The sequence below is a fragment of the Nematostella vectensis genome, chromosome 14 (genome assembly GCF_932526225.1).
Source record: "Nematostella vectensis chromosome 14, jaNemVect1.1, whole genome shotgun sequence".
NCBI classification, from domain to species: domain Eukaryota; kingdom Metazoa; phylum Cnidaria; class Anthozoa; order Actiniaria; family Edwardsiidae; genus Nematostella; species Nematostella vectensis.
Genome location: NC_064047.1, coordinates 2600980 through 2622068, shown reverse-complemented (window position 1 = coordinate 2622068; position 21089 = coordinate 2600980). Strand labels below are relative to the sequence as shown.

At 37.3% G+C, this 21089-nt stretch overlaps 3 protein-coding genes and 1 long non-coding RNA gene across 7 annotated transcripts in view; 1 reads left to right on the top strand and 3 right to left on the bottom strand.

Moving 5' to 3' along the window:
* LOC5515605 (stimulated by retinoic acid gene 6 protein-like) overlaps nt 1–14449 on the bottom strand; it is a 22115-nt gene extending 7666 nt beyond the window's left edge. Inside the window, exons 1-15 of one of the 2 annotated variants that reach the window (XR_007306513.1) lie at nt 14319–14449; nt 10207–10294; nt 9414–9493; nt 8306–8445; nt 8078–8198; nt 6885–6942; nt 5809–5913; nt 5232–5311; nt 4291–4352; nt 3665–3726; nt 2988–3084; nt 2298–2373; nt 1882–1939; nt 820–868; nt 156–279 (exon numbers count right to left, since the gene is read on the bottom strand). Coding sequence is in view for 1 of the 2 variants with exons in the window: in XM_048721725.1 (XP_048577682.1) it covers nt 156–279; nt 820–868; nt 1882–1939; nt 2298–2373; nt 2988–3084; nt 3665–3726; nt 4291–4352; nt 5232–5311; nt 5809–5913; nt 6885–6942; nt 8078–8198; nt 8306–8445; nt 9414–9493; nt 10207–10294; nt 14319–14338 (1220 nt within the window). In the remaining variant the exon portion in view is untranslated. The remainder of the gene's footprint in view (nt 1–155; nt 280–819; nt 869–1881; nt 1940–2297; nt 2374–2987; nt 3085–3664; nt 3727–4290; nt 4353–5231; nt 5312–5808; nt 5914–6884; nt 6943–8077; nt 8199–8305; nt 8446–9413; nt 9494–10206; nt 10295–14318) is intronic. The other variant, XM_048721725.1, reaches the window with a different exon arrangement.
* Nucleotides 1–21089, bottom strand: part of LOC116612862 — a 41453-nt gene that overhangs the window by 13615 nt on the left and 6749 nt on the right. The gene's annotated exons all lie outside the window — the stretch shown is intronic.
* On the top strand, nt 12003–19631 carry LOC116615417. 2 transcript variants are annotated; one of them, XR_007306518.1, is made up of 5 exons: nt 12003–12217; nt 15022–15090; nt 15266–15294; nt 17659–19039; nt 19410–19631. XR_007306518.1 is itself a non-coding variant. In XM_048721735.1 (5 exons), exons 1-5 carry the CDS (start codon nt 12211–12213, stop codon nt 19580–19582), a joined length of 501 nt encoding a protein of 166 aa, XP_048577692.1. In that variant the 5' UTR covers nt 12003–12210; the 3' UTR covers nt 19583–19631. The 2 variants fall into 2 exon arrangements, 1 of the variants encoding a protein (XP_048577692.1); XM_048721735.1 differs by lacking the exon at nt 15022–15090 and having other exon boundaries at nt 17659–17799; nt 18889–19039.
* LOC116615423 lies at nt 19600–21089 on the bottom strand. The gene is made up of 2 exons (XR_004294922.2): nt 20834–21089; nt 19600–20314 (listed from the first exon to the last, which is right to left on the bottom strand). It is a non-coding gene; the product is annotated as an uncharacterized LOC116615423 (long non-coding RNA).

The window sequence follows — 21089 nt, the reverse complement described above, 5'->3', positions numbered from 1 at the left end:
ATTCTGCAGCGTTTGGATCATGGATTTGAATTTTATTTACGCTTATTTGCTTATTTTACTTGATACCCATGAGGCACTGCGGGTTATGATACACTCTCCGAGTGCAACCTTATTAAGTCAAGCTAAGAATCAAAGTTTGATAGAAATCAACTTACAGTATGCTCAATATTAGGCTTTTCAGGATAAGTTTCACTTTCTCTTCAAGTCGTGGAAGTAACAGAACTGTAAATACCATAATTCCGAAGAGGAGAAGCAAGAATATGAACAGAATTATCATACCTGGCAAAAAAAAAAAAAGGAAAAAAATACATTAATGATTAAATGTCATTTATCACACTTGAAAATAAATAAATAGCTTCCACACATGAAGTAAATTAGTAAATTTGTGGATTTGTATAAAGTTTCCAATAAAAACACACGAGACCTATCCCGCTGTTAGAAGTGAGTGTTTTAATCACATTTGTTTAAATGAAATACCGTAAGCTTGGGCTCCCTGTGGTCTCAACTAATAGATAATACTCCAATAGGAGTTCACGTGACTGTTTGGGTGGCAAACTAGCGCGCGCTCAGGCTTTTTGCAGCAAAATAACAACAACAACAACAAAAAGCCACTTATTCAGCGCTTACGAAAAAAGTCGGGATTCTTCTTGTTCACAAAAGGGTTTAGTTTCATTCAAAGACTTTATTTCTTCGTCGTTCTCTGGTGTGACGGTCAATGTTTTTGCTTGATTGTTTTGAATTACCTAGAGAGGTCACGTGATCTCTTAGCGCAACACTCACAAACAACGTAGAAGAACATGGTTTTGGAGGCAAACTTACTGAGTATTGTGTAGCCGATCTGGAAGCCACAATAACTCAAACTTCGCCCCTGCAACATATAGACAAATAAAAATATAATAGCTGTGAACGGGCGAAACAAACAAACAAACAAACAATTAAACAAACAAACAGGCAAAAAAAAAAACACCAAACAAAGAAAGATAAATAAACGCATAAAAGCAATGTATCTTGTTTAATTTGCTAACCATCAGGCAACTTTTAATTATATTAGCTATAGTTAGCTATAGTTTCTGTTTAATGGTTATGACCCCCAATACACTGAAATCTTTACCTTCATGGAAAACCCAAAAACTATACATTTTGCGATAAATCTTCTTTGTCATCTATCTTGGATTATGTATCAGTTATCATGAGCAAACTTAGCCTCCGCAACCTCAAATTAGGCACGAATCTTTAATGACTACAGCCTGGGACACTATATGCAGGTTTCTTCAATAGAAAATGCTTTTGCTCGCTCCCGCATCACGCCTCGCAAGCAATGCGTCTCCTTTGCTCAACGGTACTAACTAACAGATACTGTAAAAACAGCCGCTTTAATACTCGCTTGGGGACGCGCATTTTTCTAGGGACGCTAACATTTACTACCGTTCAAATTACTCAGCGTCCATTGTCCTGTCAAATTAAGAAACTAATCTTCCTGGGAAATGGTAAGGGACGCTAACTTAATTCAATTATCACTATCAAGCTATTGCTATTTGTAAACATGTACATTAAAACAATGTTCTTTTTGTACTTTCATTGTTCTTTCATGGGGTCACATCCACCTCTGCTTTTCTGTTCTTACTAACAAGACAAACAAACATCTTTTTATCACGATAAAAAAACAGGATATGATTAATTTGAGCACGTTGTAAGTAAATTCCTAAACGTGTACCGATCGAATTAGAATCACGTTTGAGAAACAACCCGTAAAATACGTAAAACAATTATAATCGCAATCCAAAAATCGCTTACTCAAAATCTTTGCAAAATCTAAAATAACCCAAAATACCCGGTCACACTGAGGTCAAAGAGTTAATTGTCCTTTTCTGAGGTTCTTACCACCAGATGAGAAGGCTTTCTGTATGATCTTGTTTTAAAGGACAGAAGCACATGGTCCCTGGGAAAAGATAAAGCAATTTCACAACCTCGGGAGGGAAACAGGGGAGTTAGCCTTCAGTCTGGTTCCTGGTGTTATCATCATCAGCAGCAGTAGAAGAATAATATTCATCGTCATCATCATCATTCAGTAGCAGCTTCATTATATCATAACATCATCGCCATCATCATAACCACCATCATCACATCATCGTCATCATCATCATAACATCGTCATCATCATCACCATTATCATCGTTGTCGCCATAATCTTCATCATAAACATTATCTTCATCACCATTACCCTCGCCATCAGGTTTATACATTTAAATGAATGCATAAGAGGATGCGACAAGCATGTTTCAGACCAGCAGTATTACCTGTGGCACTTGGCGAAGTGAAGCATTTGAAGAATCGTGAGCGTCATACAAATGACCGCAGCCGCTATCCAAGAATCTAAACAAAAACACAAACAAAAAATGAGGTCTTCTTCTTCTTCCATATAACCCCATCTCATTCTATGCGAAGATTCTAATGAGGTATTATAATGTCAACAAAAACGATAATAACAAAAATATAATAAGTAAAGTTACATAAGTCAATGCAAGTCAAGGTCCACCAAAGATGTAGCAATGAGAGTATAGTCAACTGCCAACAGACATTTTCGTAAAAAAAAATTAAAAATAAACGAGGCCTCGGCATCAAAATATTGTGGGGGAGGGGGGGGCAGGGGAAAAGAGCCACGCCCCTACTGGTCATTTTCTTATAATTTGTAAATAAAGGGGGGGGGGGGGGGGCGCATGTGCCTCCTGTGTCCCGACCCCTGCTAAGGCCCTGGTTCAGACTGTACTTGACTGTATACTTAAACTTTAAAATTGATGATACAGTAGCTAGCCAACTGGATAAATTTTGCATAAAATTTGTTCCTTTTAAGTTTTTTTTTGTTTATATTGAGTTTTTACGTTGTTTTGTTACACACTTTTATTTCTCGTTGTTTTAGTTTTAGCATCTGGAGGAAAATACATGTCACCCAGAAAGTATACATATATCCACTACGTTTAGCCAGTCACCTATAACAACATGCCAGAAATGTTGATAGGAAGGGCCAAATTTCGGGAGGATTTCTTTGCGGATGATTTCAGCTAACGCCAACTCAGCAACGGTCATCTGAAAACACACACACAAACACACACAAAAAAAAATATATATATATAAAGTTAAGCTTGTATTAGCTTCGTCTAAAAGATTTTTGCGTTCGATCATATGGGAACCAGCCTGATTTTTTTCCTGCAATTTGTAAACTTCATTTTGCAAACTCGATTTTGAGTAGCCTGCGTAGCAAACACGAAGGGTTGAGAAAGAAGCGAGAATAAAACGAGGCAATCGATCCATCATTCTCTCCAGACGCGACTGGTCTAACCCTCATTTTCCCGAGTCCTTAGCGCTTGCTACACAGACTAGATTTTGAGAAGACACCAAATTCCCAGCGTATGTTCTTTTTTTAGGCTGCTCTCTTTTATGCTTGGTTGTCAATCCTGTAGCAGGCCTCAAAATATGGGGAGGGGGGAGGGCACACTACATAAACATTTATAAGAAAATATTGGAGGGGCACAGCCACGCTCCTACTTGTCATTTACATAAAATTTGTGAGAATATTAGGGGGGACGTACCCCTAATGCCCCACCCCCTGCTACGGCCCTGGTTGTAAGTAAACACATAGACTACACGTCACTTATTTTTGACTTACAGCATAGATAGACACAGCGATCACTGCAAACGTGCTCACGATCTGCGTGGAAAACTTGAAGTCTGTGAAAGAGGCACAGTGGGCATCGGTAAGAAGGAAACAATAGTAGAAAAAGGAGGGGGGCTAATTTCAAGCAGTAAACCTTGACCTCTCTAAAGCCTGGTTTCCATATAGTCATAGCAGTCGTAACAGTGGTCTACAAAAAATCCCTCCCGACCCTTAGGACTATTTGGAAACACTCGATGGGACGACCCTTATGACAGATAAAACTGAAGCGATGGGTAGTGTCACAGTCGTCAGAGATTCCATATAGTCGTAAGGGTCGCGAGGAATTTTTAACAGACGACTCTTACGACTGTTACGACTATATGGACCTGGCTTGAACGAATCAAAATCAATTGGAAATAATTTAGCTGTAGGTTTCAAAGTATGTGAATTTAATGCGTTACGAATGTCATGCGCCACTCTCTTTATGTGCCGTTCAAATGCAAATGCAATAAAGATGAGTCAATCAAGAATTTTGTCAAATGCAATGCGATAATAAAATTAACAATAATGGAAAGTGAATACACTTTTGAGTATTTCTTATCTATCTCCTTCCTTCCACAAGGAAGAGCACAGCATACCGGTTCTTGTGGTGTAGATCTTTTTCAGTAACTTGATGTACCACCGATCCGTGTTCACCGTGCTATGGAAGGCAAAAAAGAAAGTGAACATAAAATAGTCAGGAGAGAAAAGATTGTTACAATATCATCATCTAAAAGAATCGAAGCCTTCATCGAAAGAAAGCTTCTATCGTATACACTTCATTCAAAAAACGCTGTCAGTACAAACGGCAAACAGCTGATGGCGAATGGCAGTTTCAAGACAGAAAGGTGCCAACAGGTACTAATTATTCACATACTTAAAGAAGGCTAATCAAGCCGCCATTTAATACTCCCGCTCAATGACGAGTCAAACAAAGAATCCATTTTCATCGGCTGATTCAAGCAAGTTACCAAGACATGTTCAATCAAAAATCGTCAATAACGTATTATACTTTATTCGTAGATTGTTATTTTGAAGTTTCATTGATGATTAACCGTTGTATTTTTGATGACAAACAATAACAGGAGTGGTTGATTCACATTCTTTAATCGTTATAAATGAACTCCAGCGATGCCACAGCTTAAGATCTACGGCCTTGAAGAATGTCATCAACTTCTCCATTGTTATTATTTATAATTAAAAATACAAAATAAAATTCAAAATAACCATCCATGATTGAAGTCTATGATACTTTTTTAAATTATATTTGATTGAAAGTTTCTCAGTTACTCATCACTTGAATTGGCCGATGGAAATGGATTATTTGTGACTCGGCATTGAGCGGGAGCATAAAATGGCGGCGTGATTGGCCTTCTTTAAATTACCGCATGATTTATCCATATTCTCCTGCAGTCGCGAGCGAATGTTTAAACTTTGAATAAATCGCAATAATTACGCTGAGAATGTTTTTATGATAAAAGCAATAAAAAGATTATAAAGCAGGAATGAACATGGTAAATGGCGGTAAGGGTTTCACTACCTTGATTCTAGCTGGTTGCGAAGTAACAATCTCACATGGATTTTGTCGTGTTCCTCAGCTACTGAGGGATGTCTCGAAGCCTTATAAGTGACAAAATGGATTAACAATCAAAGGGGTACAAAATCAGGGTTAGAGGACCCCTTGCAATGCTGAATATAAAAACGTCAAGGCCTACTTCATATTACTGCGAGAGAGGTTCGGGTGGGGACAAATACCACTTTTTTTGCCGTTCAAACAAGCAAAACAGTTGAGCTATTCAGGGATTTGGCTTTCTGTGAGTATATTTGCTAATCTTGCTTACTTAAGCATAGTTTGGTAATTTTCATGATTTCTTTTCATTTCTGTCGAGTTGGCAAAAGAACATTGCGCGACCCGCGGGGGACTAGGAAAAAAAGAGGAACAAATCCTCACGCGCAGTGGTGGGGTGGTGGTTACTAAAAATAGCCAGTATGGGAATCGACATGGCGCGTGGGTAATACCAAAGAGTCCCTCTCTTATCTTATGCTCTCTTGATGCAGCCTAATTTGAATCATATTGTACAAGGGTAGGAGAAGTTCACCAAAGTTCTACGTCTTACCTGATTTGTAATTTCCGTTCTTTTTAGAATTTTCTTGGTTAAACATCGGCAAAAACAGAGGAACAAGATGATATGACAAATGATGACGGGTAACTGTCCCAGGACCTGCGGTATAAGGAGCGTTTTCGCTAGACTCTGTTGGGTGCAGAGCTCAAGAAAAAGAAGCAAAAGAGATATGTTCACATTTGAAAAATGTCTTTAACATCAAAAGTGCAAAGACAACTAAATTTTCTCTGGTGAATGGACAGATAAGAAATAGAGAATGAAGCGATTTTGTTATTTGAACATGCGGGCTAAAGAATAGTGTCATTTCAAACGAGCGCACACAGTTTTTGTTGTTGCTGCTCGCCGTTATTGTCTTGTGTATACAGAACATTCCTTCCTTCTTCTGCTTTTTGGATATTTACGGAGCTCTGCACTTGACATACCGCGGGTCCTTGTTTAAACACGAACGTGCACTATAAAAAGAACATGCCAAGCAAGGCAAGCTATCATTCGTCATTTGATTTCACTCAGTGCAGAAGTCCGTAGATGTAGAAAGCAATAGAGTTCAAAATCGGCTGAAAACACACCATTCAAGTAAACACAATCTATTTATTGGCCTTTTCTTATAACAAAACGAAAAATAAGGGGGAATTAGGTTTTGAAGTGATGAATTTTGCAAACCTGTTATGTTTGTCTGCGCCCGCACCTGAATGACTTTATTTCAAATGAGCGCACGCACTCTGTTTTTCAATTCAAACAAGCGTGTTTGAGTATTTAATTTCTCAATTACCATTTTTGTTCTTGTTTTTGTAGAGAATTGGCTCCAAACACTTTCCCGAAAATGCCTGATAGTTTTTTTAACAATTATCGTGTTTTTTAAAGTTGCCGTAGTTTGCCGTATGGCCGTACTTTTTGCTATATTTTCTTCTGGCAGTTTCAGAGGTCAGCACTGGATGTGAATGACGACGACTTGCGCGAGAGCTTGCGAAAAAGAGGGCGGAGCATCCCTTTTATAGCGGGCGTGTTTAATAACAATACTTTATTGAAAGCACCTCTAGTCAATGGAAATGAATTCTTTGACTGGCACTGACCTCAAACTCGTTGTATGGGTTGGTACAGTAGGAAACTGCGACCAACAGTCCAACCAACCTACAATCACAAGTACATTCAATTTAGTTTTAAGCCGGAAACAACATTCTTAACCACAGTAGCAGGGGGTGGGGAACTGGGGGAACTTGCCCCCCCTTCAATATTTTCAAGAATCATAAGGGAATGACCAGTAGGGGCATGGCTGTGTCCCAAAACATTTCCTGAATATTTCTGTATGGTACCTCCCCCCCCCCGAATATTTCGAGGCAATGTTTCGCACTGTTAATAGAGGGGATTAACTATGGTAACATCTATCACACAGGATAGATAATAAGTTCATGAGGTAACATTTATCACACAGGAGAGATGATAAGTTCATGAGGTAGCATTTATCACACAGGAGAGATGATAAGTTTATGAGGTAACATTTATCACACAGGAGAGATGATAAGTTCATGAGGTAACATTTATCACACAGGAGAGATGATAAGTTCATGAGGTAACATTTATCACACAGGAGAGATGATAAGTTCATGAGGTAACATTTATCACACAGGAGAGATGATAAGTTCATGGGGTAACATTTATCACACAGGAGAGATGATAAGTTCATGGGGTAACATTTATCACACAGGAGAGATGGTAAGTTCATGAGGTAACATTTATCACACAGGAGAGATGATAAGTTCATGAGGTAACATTTATCACACAGGAGAGATGATAAGTTCATGAGGTAACATTTATCACACAGGAGAGATGATAAGTTCATGGGGTAACGTTTATCACACAGGAGAGATGATAAGTTCATCAGGGCTCCTACACACTCTCATGCCTGCCTGAATATTATGCATGCTCATACTCTCATCATGTGACTCTTACTAAATTCGGAAATATTTAAATCTGACTGTGAGCTTATGATACAAAGCTTATCTCCTATATTGATGAGGGTTTTCTATAAACTTTCTTCTCACAAGTATTTATTATTTATATTATATTATTTATAATTTAACATGTAGTTCAATTATTGATTTAAATAACACGGTCGGGATGGGGGGTAAAAATCGACCAGTTGCTATTCCTAAGGGGGTGCTTAACTGATCTGACATTTGACCACACCCAATTTGCTTTGCCTTAGGGGTTAAATTGTTTTGCAGACAATCACCTCCGTCTGTTTTTATTCAGTTACTTCACTCACCTCAGCAAAGTGTAGACGATCCCGAGTATAGCACCTACTAATTGCTGGTTTGTTGACAAGCAAGCAAAGAATGGGTAATTGAGGACTACATAAAGTAGGACCATAGCAACATTTTTAAATGCTGTGATAGAAAAAATATATAAAAAGGTGAGTTGTACTGTACAGAAAGCTTTCACAGGGTAGCAATTTTGCAAATTTGAGCAAAGATGTTTGTGTTAAATTGTTCACCTTTTTTCCAGGGTGAATTGAAAGCAGCTGCATATGACTGGACATTGCCAGCAAGTTTTATGCAGGATCCAGAAACTGCCCCAAACACCATTGCAAACATAAGTCTGTTCTTGTGGTGATCTTGTAGGAAATTCATTGGACTTAAAGAGTAAAGAGAAAAAAAAATAGAGTGTTGTTGACAGAGGTGCATTTAGTAGGAGGAAGGACATTTAATATGGTTGACAAAAATGGAGACAGAAAACAAAGACCGCGGTGATCCTAGATACTAATCATTCAGATACTAAACAGATACTCAGCCAAGGGGGTTAACTTCATAAAAAAAATTAATAAAAACTCCTATTTATCTAGTAAAATCAGCTAGAATCAATGGAAAGACATTTAGTTTCTTAAATTATTTACAGCAACTTCTGAAATTTGTGTTGATCCTAGACTAATGTCCGATTAGAATATTTTGTAGGCGCTTGATAATTTCTGTGCAATACAGGTAATGGCTATATTATACATTTCTAAACGTTAAATAGCAAAAGTTTACTTTTGTTCTTTTTGGCGCCGACATAATGAATGTTGTTGACAGTGAAGACCCCAAGTGGAACAGCTAAGAAGACTACAATACCCCCCCTTCCCTTTTGCTATTAGTTTATCTTTAGTATCTGATTAGTTATTCTGATTAGTATCTGTTTAAAATCACTGCGGTAAACAAAGAGACACAGCTATTCACTGAAGGCGAGTTCCACTTAGGTCAAGCCAGAGAGCGACGAAAAAAAAAACAATATTTTCTTAATAAAAATAAGCCCTTTCTGACATCAAAACCTTTTTTGATATATTGAATAAGTTTGTTGTTGTTGTTGTTGTTGTTGTTGTTGTTGTTGTTGTTATCTGTTGCCAAGAAGTTTTCACATGATTAGTTGCCTTTATTGCCTTTAACAAGCTTGTCTGTAGCACATCACTGCAAGGATTTCCCCTTTTAAAGATTTAGGCCAAAAGTAAGTTATTTTTAGAATGTTTCTGTGTTTCAAACTTTGTGTAAATATCATAAAAACACCTGTTTTTTCAACTTACCTTTACACACATTTATCTGTTTATTGATAGTGGAATGAAAATCACTTACATAAGTACTCCAAATCTACCACGGCAAACTTGTGAGTTTTTTCTCTTTACAAAGAACGAAAGACCTATAAGAATGGCAAACTGTGGAAATAACATAAGATCAATGAAATATAGTGTTGTTATCAATTTATTACAACAAAAAGCATATTATAATTTTAACATTGAAAATAACACCACTAACAACAAGATAGTTAAGTCAATGATTTTTTTTACACATGGATGTATTACTTCGTAGGAATATTCATTTGTATTGCGATCACATTTTGTTTCTAATTATTAGGATAACAACATAAATAGAAGTCTGAATGTTATTATATAATATTCCAATAAAGACTACAGGAGCCCATTTTCGTGTGTATGGTACGCGTGCTCACTATCAGATAGATCAAGCCGCTAATACACACTTTCTTTTATAAGAATGTCTAATTTTCAGTTTAAAATTTTTCGTTTTTATTTTTGGGACATTTTGAGACTGAAAATGTTCTTAAAGATGTTCTTAAATTTTAGAGTATATAGGGATAAATACCCAATGAATTATTAGGAAGAGAATTACACTAATGATCAATAGCAATAGTAAGGTTGCTACTATGAGCACAATTTGATTCTGCATTTTAGAACGGAATCAGGACTAAAAAATAAAAAAAAATCTGCTATCTGTGCCTCGGCATGTCCTTAGCATGTTTTTAAAATTTGGTGAAATCTCAGGCTGGACGTTCTCATAAAAAAAGGATCTTATAAAAAAGGAGTGTATATTCAATATAAACAGTAATAAATTAATTCTACTAGTCACTCACAGCAGGCCCAAGGCAGGCAAGATCAAAAATCTCTGTGTCAAAAGGACTGCATTCCGTCTCTGGGGTCTCGGAGCTCATAGTTGTAAGGCTGAAAATAGAAAAAAAGTTTATTTTTTTAAAATACATCCTGAAAGCAAATGTCCTTTCTCTTCTCTTTAATTTATCTGGCTGGCATAATTATTCTTAGCAGTGTGCACAGGGGCTATTAAATATGCCCGGTTTATCAATCGACGTGTGTGTTTTCAAAGAAGCAAATGCACACCCTACTGAATGAAGTGGTTGAAAGTTGAACAATTGTGATTGAATACAGTCAAATAAGGGGTTGAATGTTGAATAACAGTTGGATTGAATATTGCTTCTTTTCTCCACTATATGTCACATATCTTTTCTCTATATATTTCACATAAATAATACCACGTGTCAAAAGGCCATTTTCTTTGCATCCAAATCTTTGCATACATTACATTCCTTATGCCACCCATACTGTATTTGTCATACTTATATGTCAAGAGTATGCAAGACAAGACATATTTATATGCCACAAAATATCTCTGGGTGGGTTGAGCGTTTAAAACCAGAGCAGATGCTGACAACGCGCCTCGAAGAACTATGGAATGAATGAATGACAAAGAAGCTGGTAGCATGATAAACCAGAGTGAAGTTAGTTCCTTATTCGCAGTTCCTTTTTCGTCTGTTTCCTTATTCGCTCAGTTCCTTATTCAAATCCGGGGGGGTACTTACATAATACCTTTTAATTCGAGTTGAAACAGTATTTAGGCATAACAGTTTATTCAGAACGAGTCCAACAGCATTTTCGTCGGGTAATTTTGGTTGCTTTAACGTGCTTTGCTGTCCTCTTCATAGTCTATTCCTTATTCGGATAAGTCGTAAAACGAAATCTGACGTTGGGAGATTCCATTTCCTTATTCGCGAAAACTAACTTGAATAAGGAACAGTTCCCTATTCCTGTCACTGCACTAATCTATTTGTTTTGTCAGAGCCTTATCTAGTAGCCAAGGTGTTAATTGACAACAAGCACTATCTGTCAAATTGTGGTTTTGTTAGCAAGGTCAAATTCCTTCTACACGCGTACATAGTCGAGTAAAGCGTGAATATTTCTCCTCTAAATATATTAATGCGTTTGGAAAGAAAGCCCAAGATATAAATACATTTATTAGATGAGAGGTAGATTTCCTCTCTTTTGCTAGATTCATTTGTGAAAGCGATTGCACGCATTGCGTAATTTGACCTTTTGTAGCAGACAGTCTCATGTTCACAGCTCCGCTTAGCAGCGAGCACGTTAAAGCATCCAAATTTACCCGAAGAAAATGCTGTTGGACTTGTTCTGAATAAACTGTTATGCCTAAATACTGTTTCAACTCGAATTAAAAGGTATTATGTAAGTACCCCCCGGATTTGAATAAGGAACTGAGCGAATAAGGAAACAGACGAAAAAGGAACTGCGAATAAGGAACTAACTTCAGTCTGGTGCGTGTTAAGCGGTCTGGTGTAAAATATCATGACAACTTCATCAAAACATACATATAATCCCAGAAGCTTGGTTAACTTTTGTATGGAGCAGCTGAGCTGATTTCAAATTAAAATTGAATATATCGATAAGTATTCGAAAAGTTTGAGCTAACGCAACTAAGGAGAACGAGCGAGTCGGACTGGTTCTCCAACTGGCAAAACCCCGTAAGTTATTGAAGCATGACAACTAAACAATAACTTATGTCAATAATAAATGAATGAAAGGAATGAAGCGAGAACTGCATTTGACTTAAAACTGAGTTACCTTTTCGCTGTCGCTGCCGTAGTTATTGTTAACGCCTGAACACGAATGCCTTGCTAGCACGAGGCAACATGATCGCTTAAATGAATTGACGATTATGATCAAATATCAAATGCGCTTGAATTGACTCATAACATCAAGCCGGTCATGTGCGCAGATGGTACTAAACTTCTTCCTTTTCTGCGCAGCATGTCTTGACAAGCCAAAACAACATGGCGGGTAAGTTACCCCCCTTTGGGCACCTAGCTTAAAGGGATTAATTGCTCAAGCCAGCATATTGTATTTCAGTTATCTCTAGTCTTGATTGCTAGCACACGTTCACAGCTTCACTCTATAATTCTTTGTTCTTACCACGGAGTACCAGGGGAATTGATACAGTTGTATGGTGATTGGGCTAGTGACTCTTACAAATTGTATTTAGAATTTAGTAATCAATCAAAATTGGCGCTTGCTTCCCAGCTACGTGCTTCCATTCAGGCCAGTAGTTAGGCCTTCTGCACTGTTTTGTTGTTTGGCCGGTGGTTTGGTGGCAGAGAGGTTTATTATTATTATTTTAGTTTTTCATTTATCAGTTTGTAGTGATTTTATAATAAACTTCTCTTATGCCAAACACAAAACAGTGTCAGTGGTTTATGTTGGGTTGAGGAATTTACCCCCCTTTGGGCACCTAGCTTAAAGGGATTAATTGCTCAAGCCAGCATATTGTATTTCAGTTATCTCTAGTCTTGATTGCTAGCACACGTTCACAGCTTCACTCTATAATTCTTTGTTCTTTTCAACGTTTATATATCAAGCTCATATTTTTCCCGCCCTCCCACCCTGGGCTTTGTGTGAAGGGTGGCAGAGAGGTTTATTATTATTATTTTAGTTTTTCATTTATCAGTTTGTAGTGATTTTATAATAAACTTCTCTTATGCCAAACACAAAACAGTGTCAGTGGTTTATGTTGGTTTGAGGAATTACGAAAACTCGGATCATTTCTGTGTTGTTTTCATGAGAGCTATAAACTCAATTTGTTTTCTTAGCACTTTACTTAAATATATACTACTCTCCGAATAGATTTATCTGAAATGCAATGCTATTTGACGCATTGATTGGGCATGATTCGAGGTCAAACGAGTTTTACGCCTAGCACGTGTACCGGTCCAATCATATATTTGCAAAAACTTCCACTGTCAGAGCAATAGAGAGAGGCATTGTGAAAAGTTGGAGCTTTTCTTTTCGTTGTTTTCTAGCTGTCTTTAGATTGAGATATTTTTGTGAAGACTTTATAATAGTGCATTGCAAGAATACTTAGTACCTAAGCTTACTTTACTTTTTGATCGAAAATCCATTTGGGCGACGAGATCCTGATATTTTTTTTATTTTATATAGATTTGCGAATTATAACTGATTCTCAGGCTAGTGTGGGTGCGCAGTCATAGGTATCAAGGGGGGTGAGTGCACCCTGTGCAACCCCTGTGTATGCGCCTGATACTGTACAGCAAACACCTGCATATAAGAACACACGAATTAAGAACATCTGGCTGAAATTTGGCAAAAAAAACACCACTTTTATAAGAACAATGTCAGCCTGGAAAAGGAAAAAATGTTCTTATAAAATGGGAAGGGTGTCAAAATCACACGAATTACCATAAGAACTATAACATGCACCCTTCTTGTTACTGTTTTGTTACATTACTGATTACAGTAGACCTATTTGAACATTAGTTTTTTTTAATCATTGTTCCATCAATTTATGTTATTGTCCAAAAACATGATTAAATTTTTCTACCAACAGTGTACAACACTGAATTAAAAAAAAAGAACATTTAAGAACATCCTGAGGGTGATTTTTCACTAAGCATCTGATAAATAAGAACATAATCAGTCTGATCTTTGAAATTGTGTGTTCTTATATGCGGGTGTTTACTGTACCTATATTTACAATATGTTATTGCACCACCCCATAGCATAAACACATTAACTGAAGCCTTATCATAACTAATGTTTGCCTGAAGTCAATCAAACATCCCTTTTAAAAACAATCAAGCTCACAAAAAATGTCAACTAAATCATACTGAGTAGGCTACCAATCAACCACATTTGAATTGGTACTCAACCCCATGCTTGGCTATTGGTTTACCACTGAGGTTTTTAAACAGAGACACTGTTATAGGGAACAAATCTGGGAAAAGCATTCTCTGTTCAAGACAAAACCCCTAAATTGTCCAACAATTATGTGCCCTGTTCAGGGCATGGAGTTTGGAAACCTGCAGAAAGTACCCCCTGCTAGGGACTTCAATCAATTGATCATTTACATTTGGCAATCAAACCTTACCTTAACAGTAAAGTTTCCATTGATTGGAGTTCAATCTCGTGTGATTAGGGCCAGACTACACAGGCAGGTTCTCCTTGCAACCCACTGAGGTTGGAGTCATGCAGTACGCTCTCCACCCCACACTGTGGCATAAATTTCTTGATTATTGTGTTTTGCATTCCATAGTCATGACAGCTCAAAGTCCACACACAGTGATTCTAATGCATTCTGATAAAATGATATTCTTTGACGGCATTATATGCCCCTATTATGCATTTCGGCTAGAGCTTATTTAATCCAGATAGACCTCAGGCTCATGCTGCCATTTTTTTACTGTTGGATAATTGTGTTGCTGGTTCATGCCTGTACCCAGGGGTGGTGCAGGGGGTGCGAACGCCCCCCCCCCACTTTCGGTTCTCAATAGACGTGCTATTTGTAGACAAAATCATAAAGCATAATTAGCTAGATCACTCTGGTATGTCACCAATCCATAAGTCAGACTTTTTTGTAGCCAAATCAGACAATAAACTTCCCTAGGAGATACTGTAAAAGCAAAAAATGTCCCTTTTTGTTCTTTCAGGGGTGGTCAGATTTTTATCAGAGAACTCCCTCCCTCCCTCCCCCCCCCCCCCCCCCCCCCCCCCGTAAAAATATGGTCCATTTTTTTGGATTTCGCACCCCCCAAGACATTTTTGGCCGATAACACCAATTTTCCTATCATTAGAGGCCGTTAGGACAACAACAAGTCCATTATTTACAATGCAATATCACTTTGCTTGACAAGCTAAGCTTGGTGAGTGTTTTTTTTATTTTACTTTTTTTGTTAGTTGAAAAAATCAGGGAGCTATTTTTACTAGTTGCATGGGAAAGGTCAGAAAGTATACTGACCAAGAGTAACAGCCGAGATCAGTATTGTCAGATGCCCCTGTAGCAAAATGTCCTAAATCATATTTACTTTTAATTTACAGATCCTGGAAAGAGAGGAGCTCCCAAAAAGGTATAATTTAAAATTTGTATAGGCGGATGCATTAAGATGTCTTTGTCTCATGCTGAAAAATACAATTAGGGGCATCTTTCACTGGATCTGGAAAGGAGCACCACAAAGTTAACAAGACTCCAATCCAAATTTCAAACCTTTTGCCACCAAAATTCTCAAGTTTACTGAAGGGTGGTTCACACTAGTGACCTTGACTGCACTAATCATTTGCAACCCCCACCCCCATGGTCCCGGGGAAGTTTGGGGTTTTTAACATGGGGGTTTAGAGCAATTTTGAACGAGAATCTGTCCCTAGGAGGTGGGGGAATTGACAGTTTTTTTACTCTAAGACTCGTCCCCACCCTGGAGGTTTGGGGACAAGTGACTAGCATCTACAGGCTCCCTAGTTATTCAAAATAAAAAATGTACTCACTGAAGTGTACTGGCATTGAAAGACAAAGTCTTATTTCAAAAGACTTGTTGTCTTAAATGTCAGGTAGTTGCATAGTTTGTATCACAAGGTGTAGGGGCATTTGACTGCAGTGTTGTCCAGATGGAGTGGGGGCATAGCGTTTCTCAGTTTTGTTCAAGTCTAATCCTCCACCCTTCTCCAGGACCATGGGGGTAGGGGTTTCAATTGACTAGTGCATAATGGTATCAGATAGGCATCGTTTTGGCTTTCTCTCTTATACATTTCTTAAAAGATAGTGGAGGATTTAAAGTTAAAAAGTCCACTTTCTTTGTTGGTTTTCCAGCTAGTCTTCCAAAATTTTGCCATTTGTGAATATGTAGAATCTGGTGTTTTCTCGACAAACGTGAAATAATTCCAAGCCCTTTCAGCATGTTAATTGTATGCTTCACTTTCAGCATGTTAATTGTATGCTTCACTTTCAGCATGTTAATTGTATGCTTCACTTTCAGCATGTTAATTGTATGCTTCACTTTCAGCATGTTAATTGTATGCTTCACTTTCAGCATGTTAATTGTATGCTTCACTTTCAGCATGTTAATTGTATGCTTCACTTTCAGCATGTTAATTGTATGCTTCACTTTCAGCATGTTAATTGTATGCTTCACTTTCAGCATGTTAATTGTATGCTTCACTTTCAGCATGTTAATTGTATGCTTCACTTTCAGCATGTTAATTGTATGCTTCACTTTCATCATGTTAATTGTATGCTTCACTTTCAGCATGTTAATTGTATGCTTCACTTTCAGCATGTTAATTGTATGCTTCACTTTCAGCATGTTAATTGTATGCTTCACTTTCAGCATGTTAATTGTATGCTTCACTTTCAGCATGTTTATTGTATGCTTCACTTTCAGCATGTTAATTGTATGCTTCACTTTCAGCATGTTAATTGTATGCTTCACTTTCAGCATGTTAATTGTATGCTTCACTTTCAGCATGTTAATTGTATGCTTCACTTTCAGCATGTTAATTGTATGCTTCACTTTCAGCATGTTAATTGTATGCTTCACTTTCAGCATGTTAATTGTATGCTTCACTTTCAGCATGTTAATTGTATGCTTCACTTTCATCATGTTAATTGTATGCTTCACTTTCAGCATGTTAATTGTATGCTTCACTTTCAGCATGTTAATTGTATGCTTCACTTTCAGCATGTTAATTGTATGCTTCACTTTCAGCATGTTAATTGTATGCTTCACTTTCAACATGTTAATTGTATGCTTCACTTTCAGCATGTTAATTGTATGCTTCACTTTCATCATGTTAATTGTATGCTTCACTTTCAGCATGTTAATTGTATGCTTCACTTTCAGCATGTTAATTGTATGCTTCACTTTCAGCATGTTAATTGTATGCTTCACTTTCAGCATGTTAATTGTATGCTTCACTTTCAGCATGTTAATTGTATGCTTCACTTTCAGCATGTTAATTGTATGCTTCACTTTCAGCATGTTAATTGTATGCTTCACTTTCAACATGTTAATTGTATGCTTCACTTTCAGCATGTTAATTGTATGCTTCACTTTCATCATGTTAATTGTATGCTTCACTTTCAGCATGTTAATTGTATGCTTCACTTTCAGCATGTTAATTGTATGCTTCACTTTCAGCATGTTAATTGTATGCTTCACTTTCATCATGTTAATTGTATGCTTCACTTTCAGCATGTTAATTGTATGCTTCACTTTCAGCATGTTAATTGTATGCTTCACTTTCAGCATGTTAATTGTATGCTTCACTTTCAGCATGTTAATTGTATGCTTCACTTTCAGCATGTTAATTGTATGCTTCACTTTCAGCATGTTAATTGTATGCTTCACTTTCAGCATGTTAATTGTATGCTTCACTTTCAGCATGTTAATTGTATGCTTCACTTTCAGTTAATTGTATGCTTCTTCTCTATGGTATTTTAGAGATGCCATAGCTGCAATGGCAGCAATGCCCTTGCACGAAGAGTTTGTACAACGTGCAAGGCCACTTTCCCTCCCCCCAAAAAGAAGGAAATGAGGGGGGATGGGAATATCACCCACCAAAGAGGACATCTTTTCGATAGGGTAAGATTAATTATTATACTGTATTGCGTAATCATACAAAACAAGCTTTAGAAAACAATCTTTAGGAGATTTCCCGGACAACTCCCGTTATATGTTCATTAGAATAACCAATGAACAGGGTGGTAAAGTGTGTCTTCGTGAAACGAGATATGGCCGTTTTACACTGCCGAGAATCGTGAAATCGTCCATTTTCCATCTCCGTGGAACGTGATCTAACATGATTTAGCAGTTTTGAGTCCACGTGAACCCAGATCTAGCTTATACTTATTTTCTAGGCGCTGTTTGTTTCAGCCAGTAAAACGTGGAAAGCCATTTTTCTGTCCGTGAAAATGTCATCCATACCCCCCTTTACCACCCTTAATGAAAGATACCAAATTGGACGTGGTTACCAATAGTTTTAACCATAAAGGTGCCAAAACTCACTCATTTCAAACTCACTCAAATTTTGTTTACAGTATACTCTTATTTCCTTTCCAAATAATTTGGTAAAAGGGCCAAAAAGTCTGCTCGTTTCAAGCTAATTTCTTTAAATAATTTTTACTAATAAGTAACATTTCCTGTTGTGTCTAAAGAGCTCCTGGCCGCAAAAAAACAAAAAAAAACAGACACACACACAAACAGAATATGGAGCAATGAAAAAAGAGAGTAAGAGAGTGGAATGTCTTTGACATTAAAAGAAGTATATTTATTAGAGGGTGCACTGCCGAAACTGATGTCATCAGATTACCATTTTAATTATTATTACTAGCTTGAGTTGTTCGCTAAAGTTTTTGATTTTGCAGTTAAGAAATGTTTGTCTTTGTAATAATAATAATAATAATAATAATAATATATGTTTATTTCTACACCATTGCAGCTATCATGGCTGAATTACAAGTGAGAGGTCGTCACACAGAAACTAACAATAGCGCACAGTCACGAAATCTCTAAACCTACAAGTATTAGCTTGCGGTCCTATTATTTTCTCATTTCCTGATCTCAAATTATATCCATGTTGGACAGTTGTCATGTTATTAACCACAGATTTTAAGGGTTCAACAGTTTTAGCTCTTGCCATAAATTTCCGACATGCTTCATCCCTTCTCTCAGACACGGCAAAGGGACGACCACGGCAAAGGGACGACCACATCCTGCTACGGCACAAGAGGAAGGGGTCTGAAGTTTATCGGGGACCAGCAGGAGGCCAAACCTGACGAGGATGGCCAACTTGCCTTCCGCTTGTTTGATAGATTCATGAGAGGTCTGTGATACAGATATCTTTTTCCACAAAATTTACAGAACAATATTTAAACTACTAGAGCCCTCCCCTAGTAAATTTATATCTTGACCATATTGATTTGTGTATGCTGTATTGGTAATTGCATAAATAAAGTAGTCCCAGGGCAAAAGACGATTCAGAGATGCTGAAATTTATCAACTTTTCAAGTTCAATTTCAAGTCGAACTTTATTATGATCAGGTCGAGGCGGACCGTCGCGTTGTGTTTATGATACTGAGCAAATTCTCTTTTTAAATACTTAAAAGTAATCTGATTGTATTAAATAATCCCAATTGGTAAAAACAAGAAAAGTTCGCCTCATTTGATAACAAAAACTAGTTTGTCAATTTCAGCCCAAAGAAAAACACCCGCGGCAACAACACCACCCACGGTTGCACCCGCGGCGACAACACCACCCACGGCAGCACCCGCGGCGACAACACCACCCACGGGGGCACCCGCGGCGACAACACCACCAACGGGGGCACCCGCGGCGACAACACCAACCGAGGCGGCGTCAACATGAACATAGCATGCTCCATGTACAAAACAAAATCAATCAGTTTATTTTTCAAGTCTGTTTTTTTGTGTGATTATAACTGCTTAACCAGGGGCCTGTTTCTCAAAGCACTCAAGTATTCTCTGTACCCGAAAACTTCGAATGTTTTCAGTTTTGTTAGCTGCTGCTTTATTGCTTGTTTCGTTCTTGGACCTCCTTTTTCTATTGATGCTTTCTTTTATTTTGTAATACCTTCAAGATCTCACGAGTAACCCCAATATTTAAAAGTAACCCCTCTCAACCAGGAAACTACAGGCAAATAGCTATTCTTTTCTCCTTTAAAAAAATCCTTGAAAAACTTGTATATGATCAATTAATCTTCTATCTTGAAAAGCATAATATCTTATTTCAATATCAGTTTGGATTCAGGAAAGGCCACTTTACAGAGCATGCAATCTTAGAAACTATCGAAAACCTTAAAACAGCACTAGATCAAAACATGCTGACCTGTGGTATTTTCCTTGATTTCTCGAAGGCATTTGATACCCTAAACCATAACATTTTACTTGATAAAATGTACAAATATGGAATTAGGGATACCCCACAAAAATGGTTTTCAAGCTACCTAAATGAAAGAAAACAGTTTGTCAAATTAGGAAACACTGAATCGGACCTTCAACCAATTACCTGCGGAGTCCCACAAGGGTCAACACTTGGACCTTTGCTTTTTCTTCTATACATCAATGACCTCCCACACTCCTAAAAAAAACTGAAATTCAGGATATTTGCAGACGATACAAACATTTGCTATTCATCTAAAAATCCTAAAGATTTAGAGCTAACCATTAACACTGAACTATTAAATGTAATCAAATATTGCAATGCAAATAAATTATCCATTAACTTTAAGAAAACTAACTACATTATTATTAAATCACCTAGGAAAAATGGTAATATCACCATCACAGCCTGTGATATCGAGCACAAAAGTACTATTAAATATCTTGGCATGTTTATTGACAATCACCTTAAAAACAATCATCCATGCATCATCATCAAGGGATACGAGGACTTATTTTTAAACAGGCACTTGTTCCGTTTATTTTACAATGGTTAATGTAATCTAGATATTCTTTATATGTAATTCTTTGTTTTCTTTATTTCGTTTAAAATGCCCACATAGATTTAGCGCTTTACAAATAAATATTATTATTAATTAAACTGAAAACACGAGATTTTTGCACTAAAATACGCCAAAGGGATCATTAACATACTAACACTTCTCTCATTAACTGCTGGCTGCAAGTGTCACAGCAGTCCGGATAAACCTCGTCAAGTTGAATATTCAGATAAACTCGTCCCAAAGCTGCAATTACGATTAAAAAGTCAGCCTCTTATTTCCTTTGCCTTTTTAGCGAACGTCCTTAATGCAAGAGAAAAAACTGTCTGTGTTGAACGCGATCGGAGCCTGCTAAGTCATAATCCTCGGTCTACCCCATCACAACTAATGCAAAGAGGAATCCCTAAGACTAAC

Coding starts and splice junctions, on each gene's coding strand:
- LOC116615417 (XM_048721735.1), top strand. Junction 15,295..17,658: donor AGAGAGGAGCTCCCAAAAAG/GTATAATTTAAA, acceptor ATGGTATTTTAG/AGATGCCATAGCTGCAATGG. Junction 17,800..18,888: donor GAGGACATCTTTTCGATAGG/GTAAGATTAATT, acceptor CCCTTCTCTCAG/ACACGGCAAAGGGACGACCA.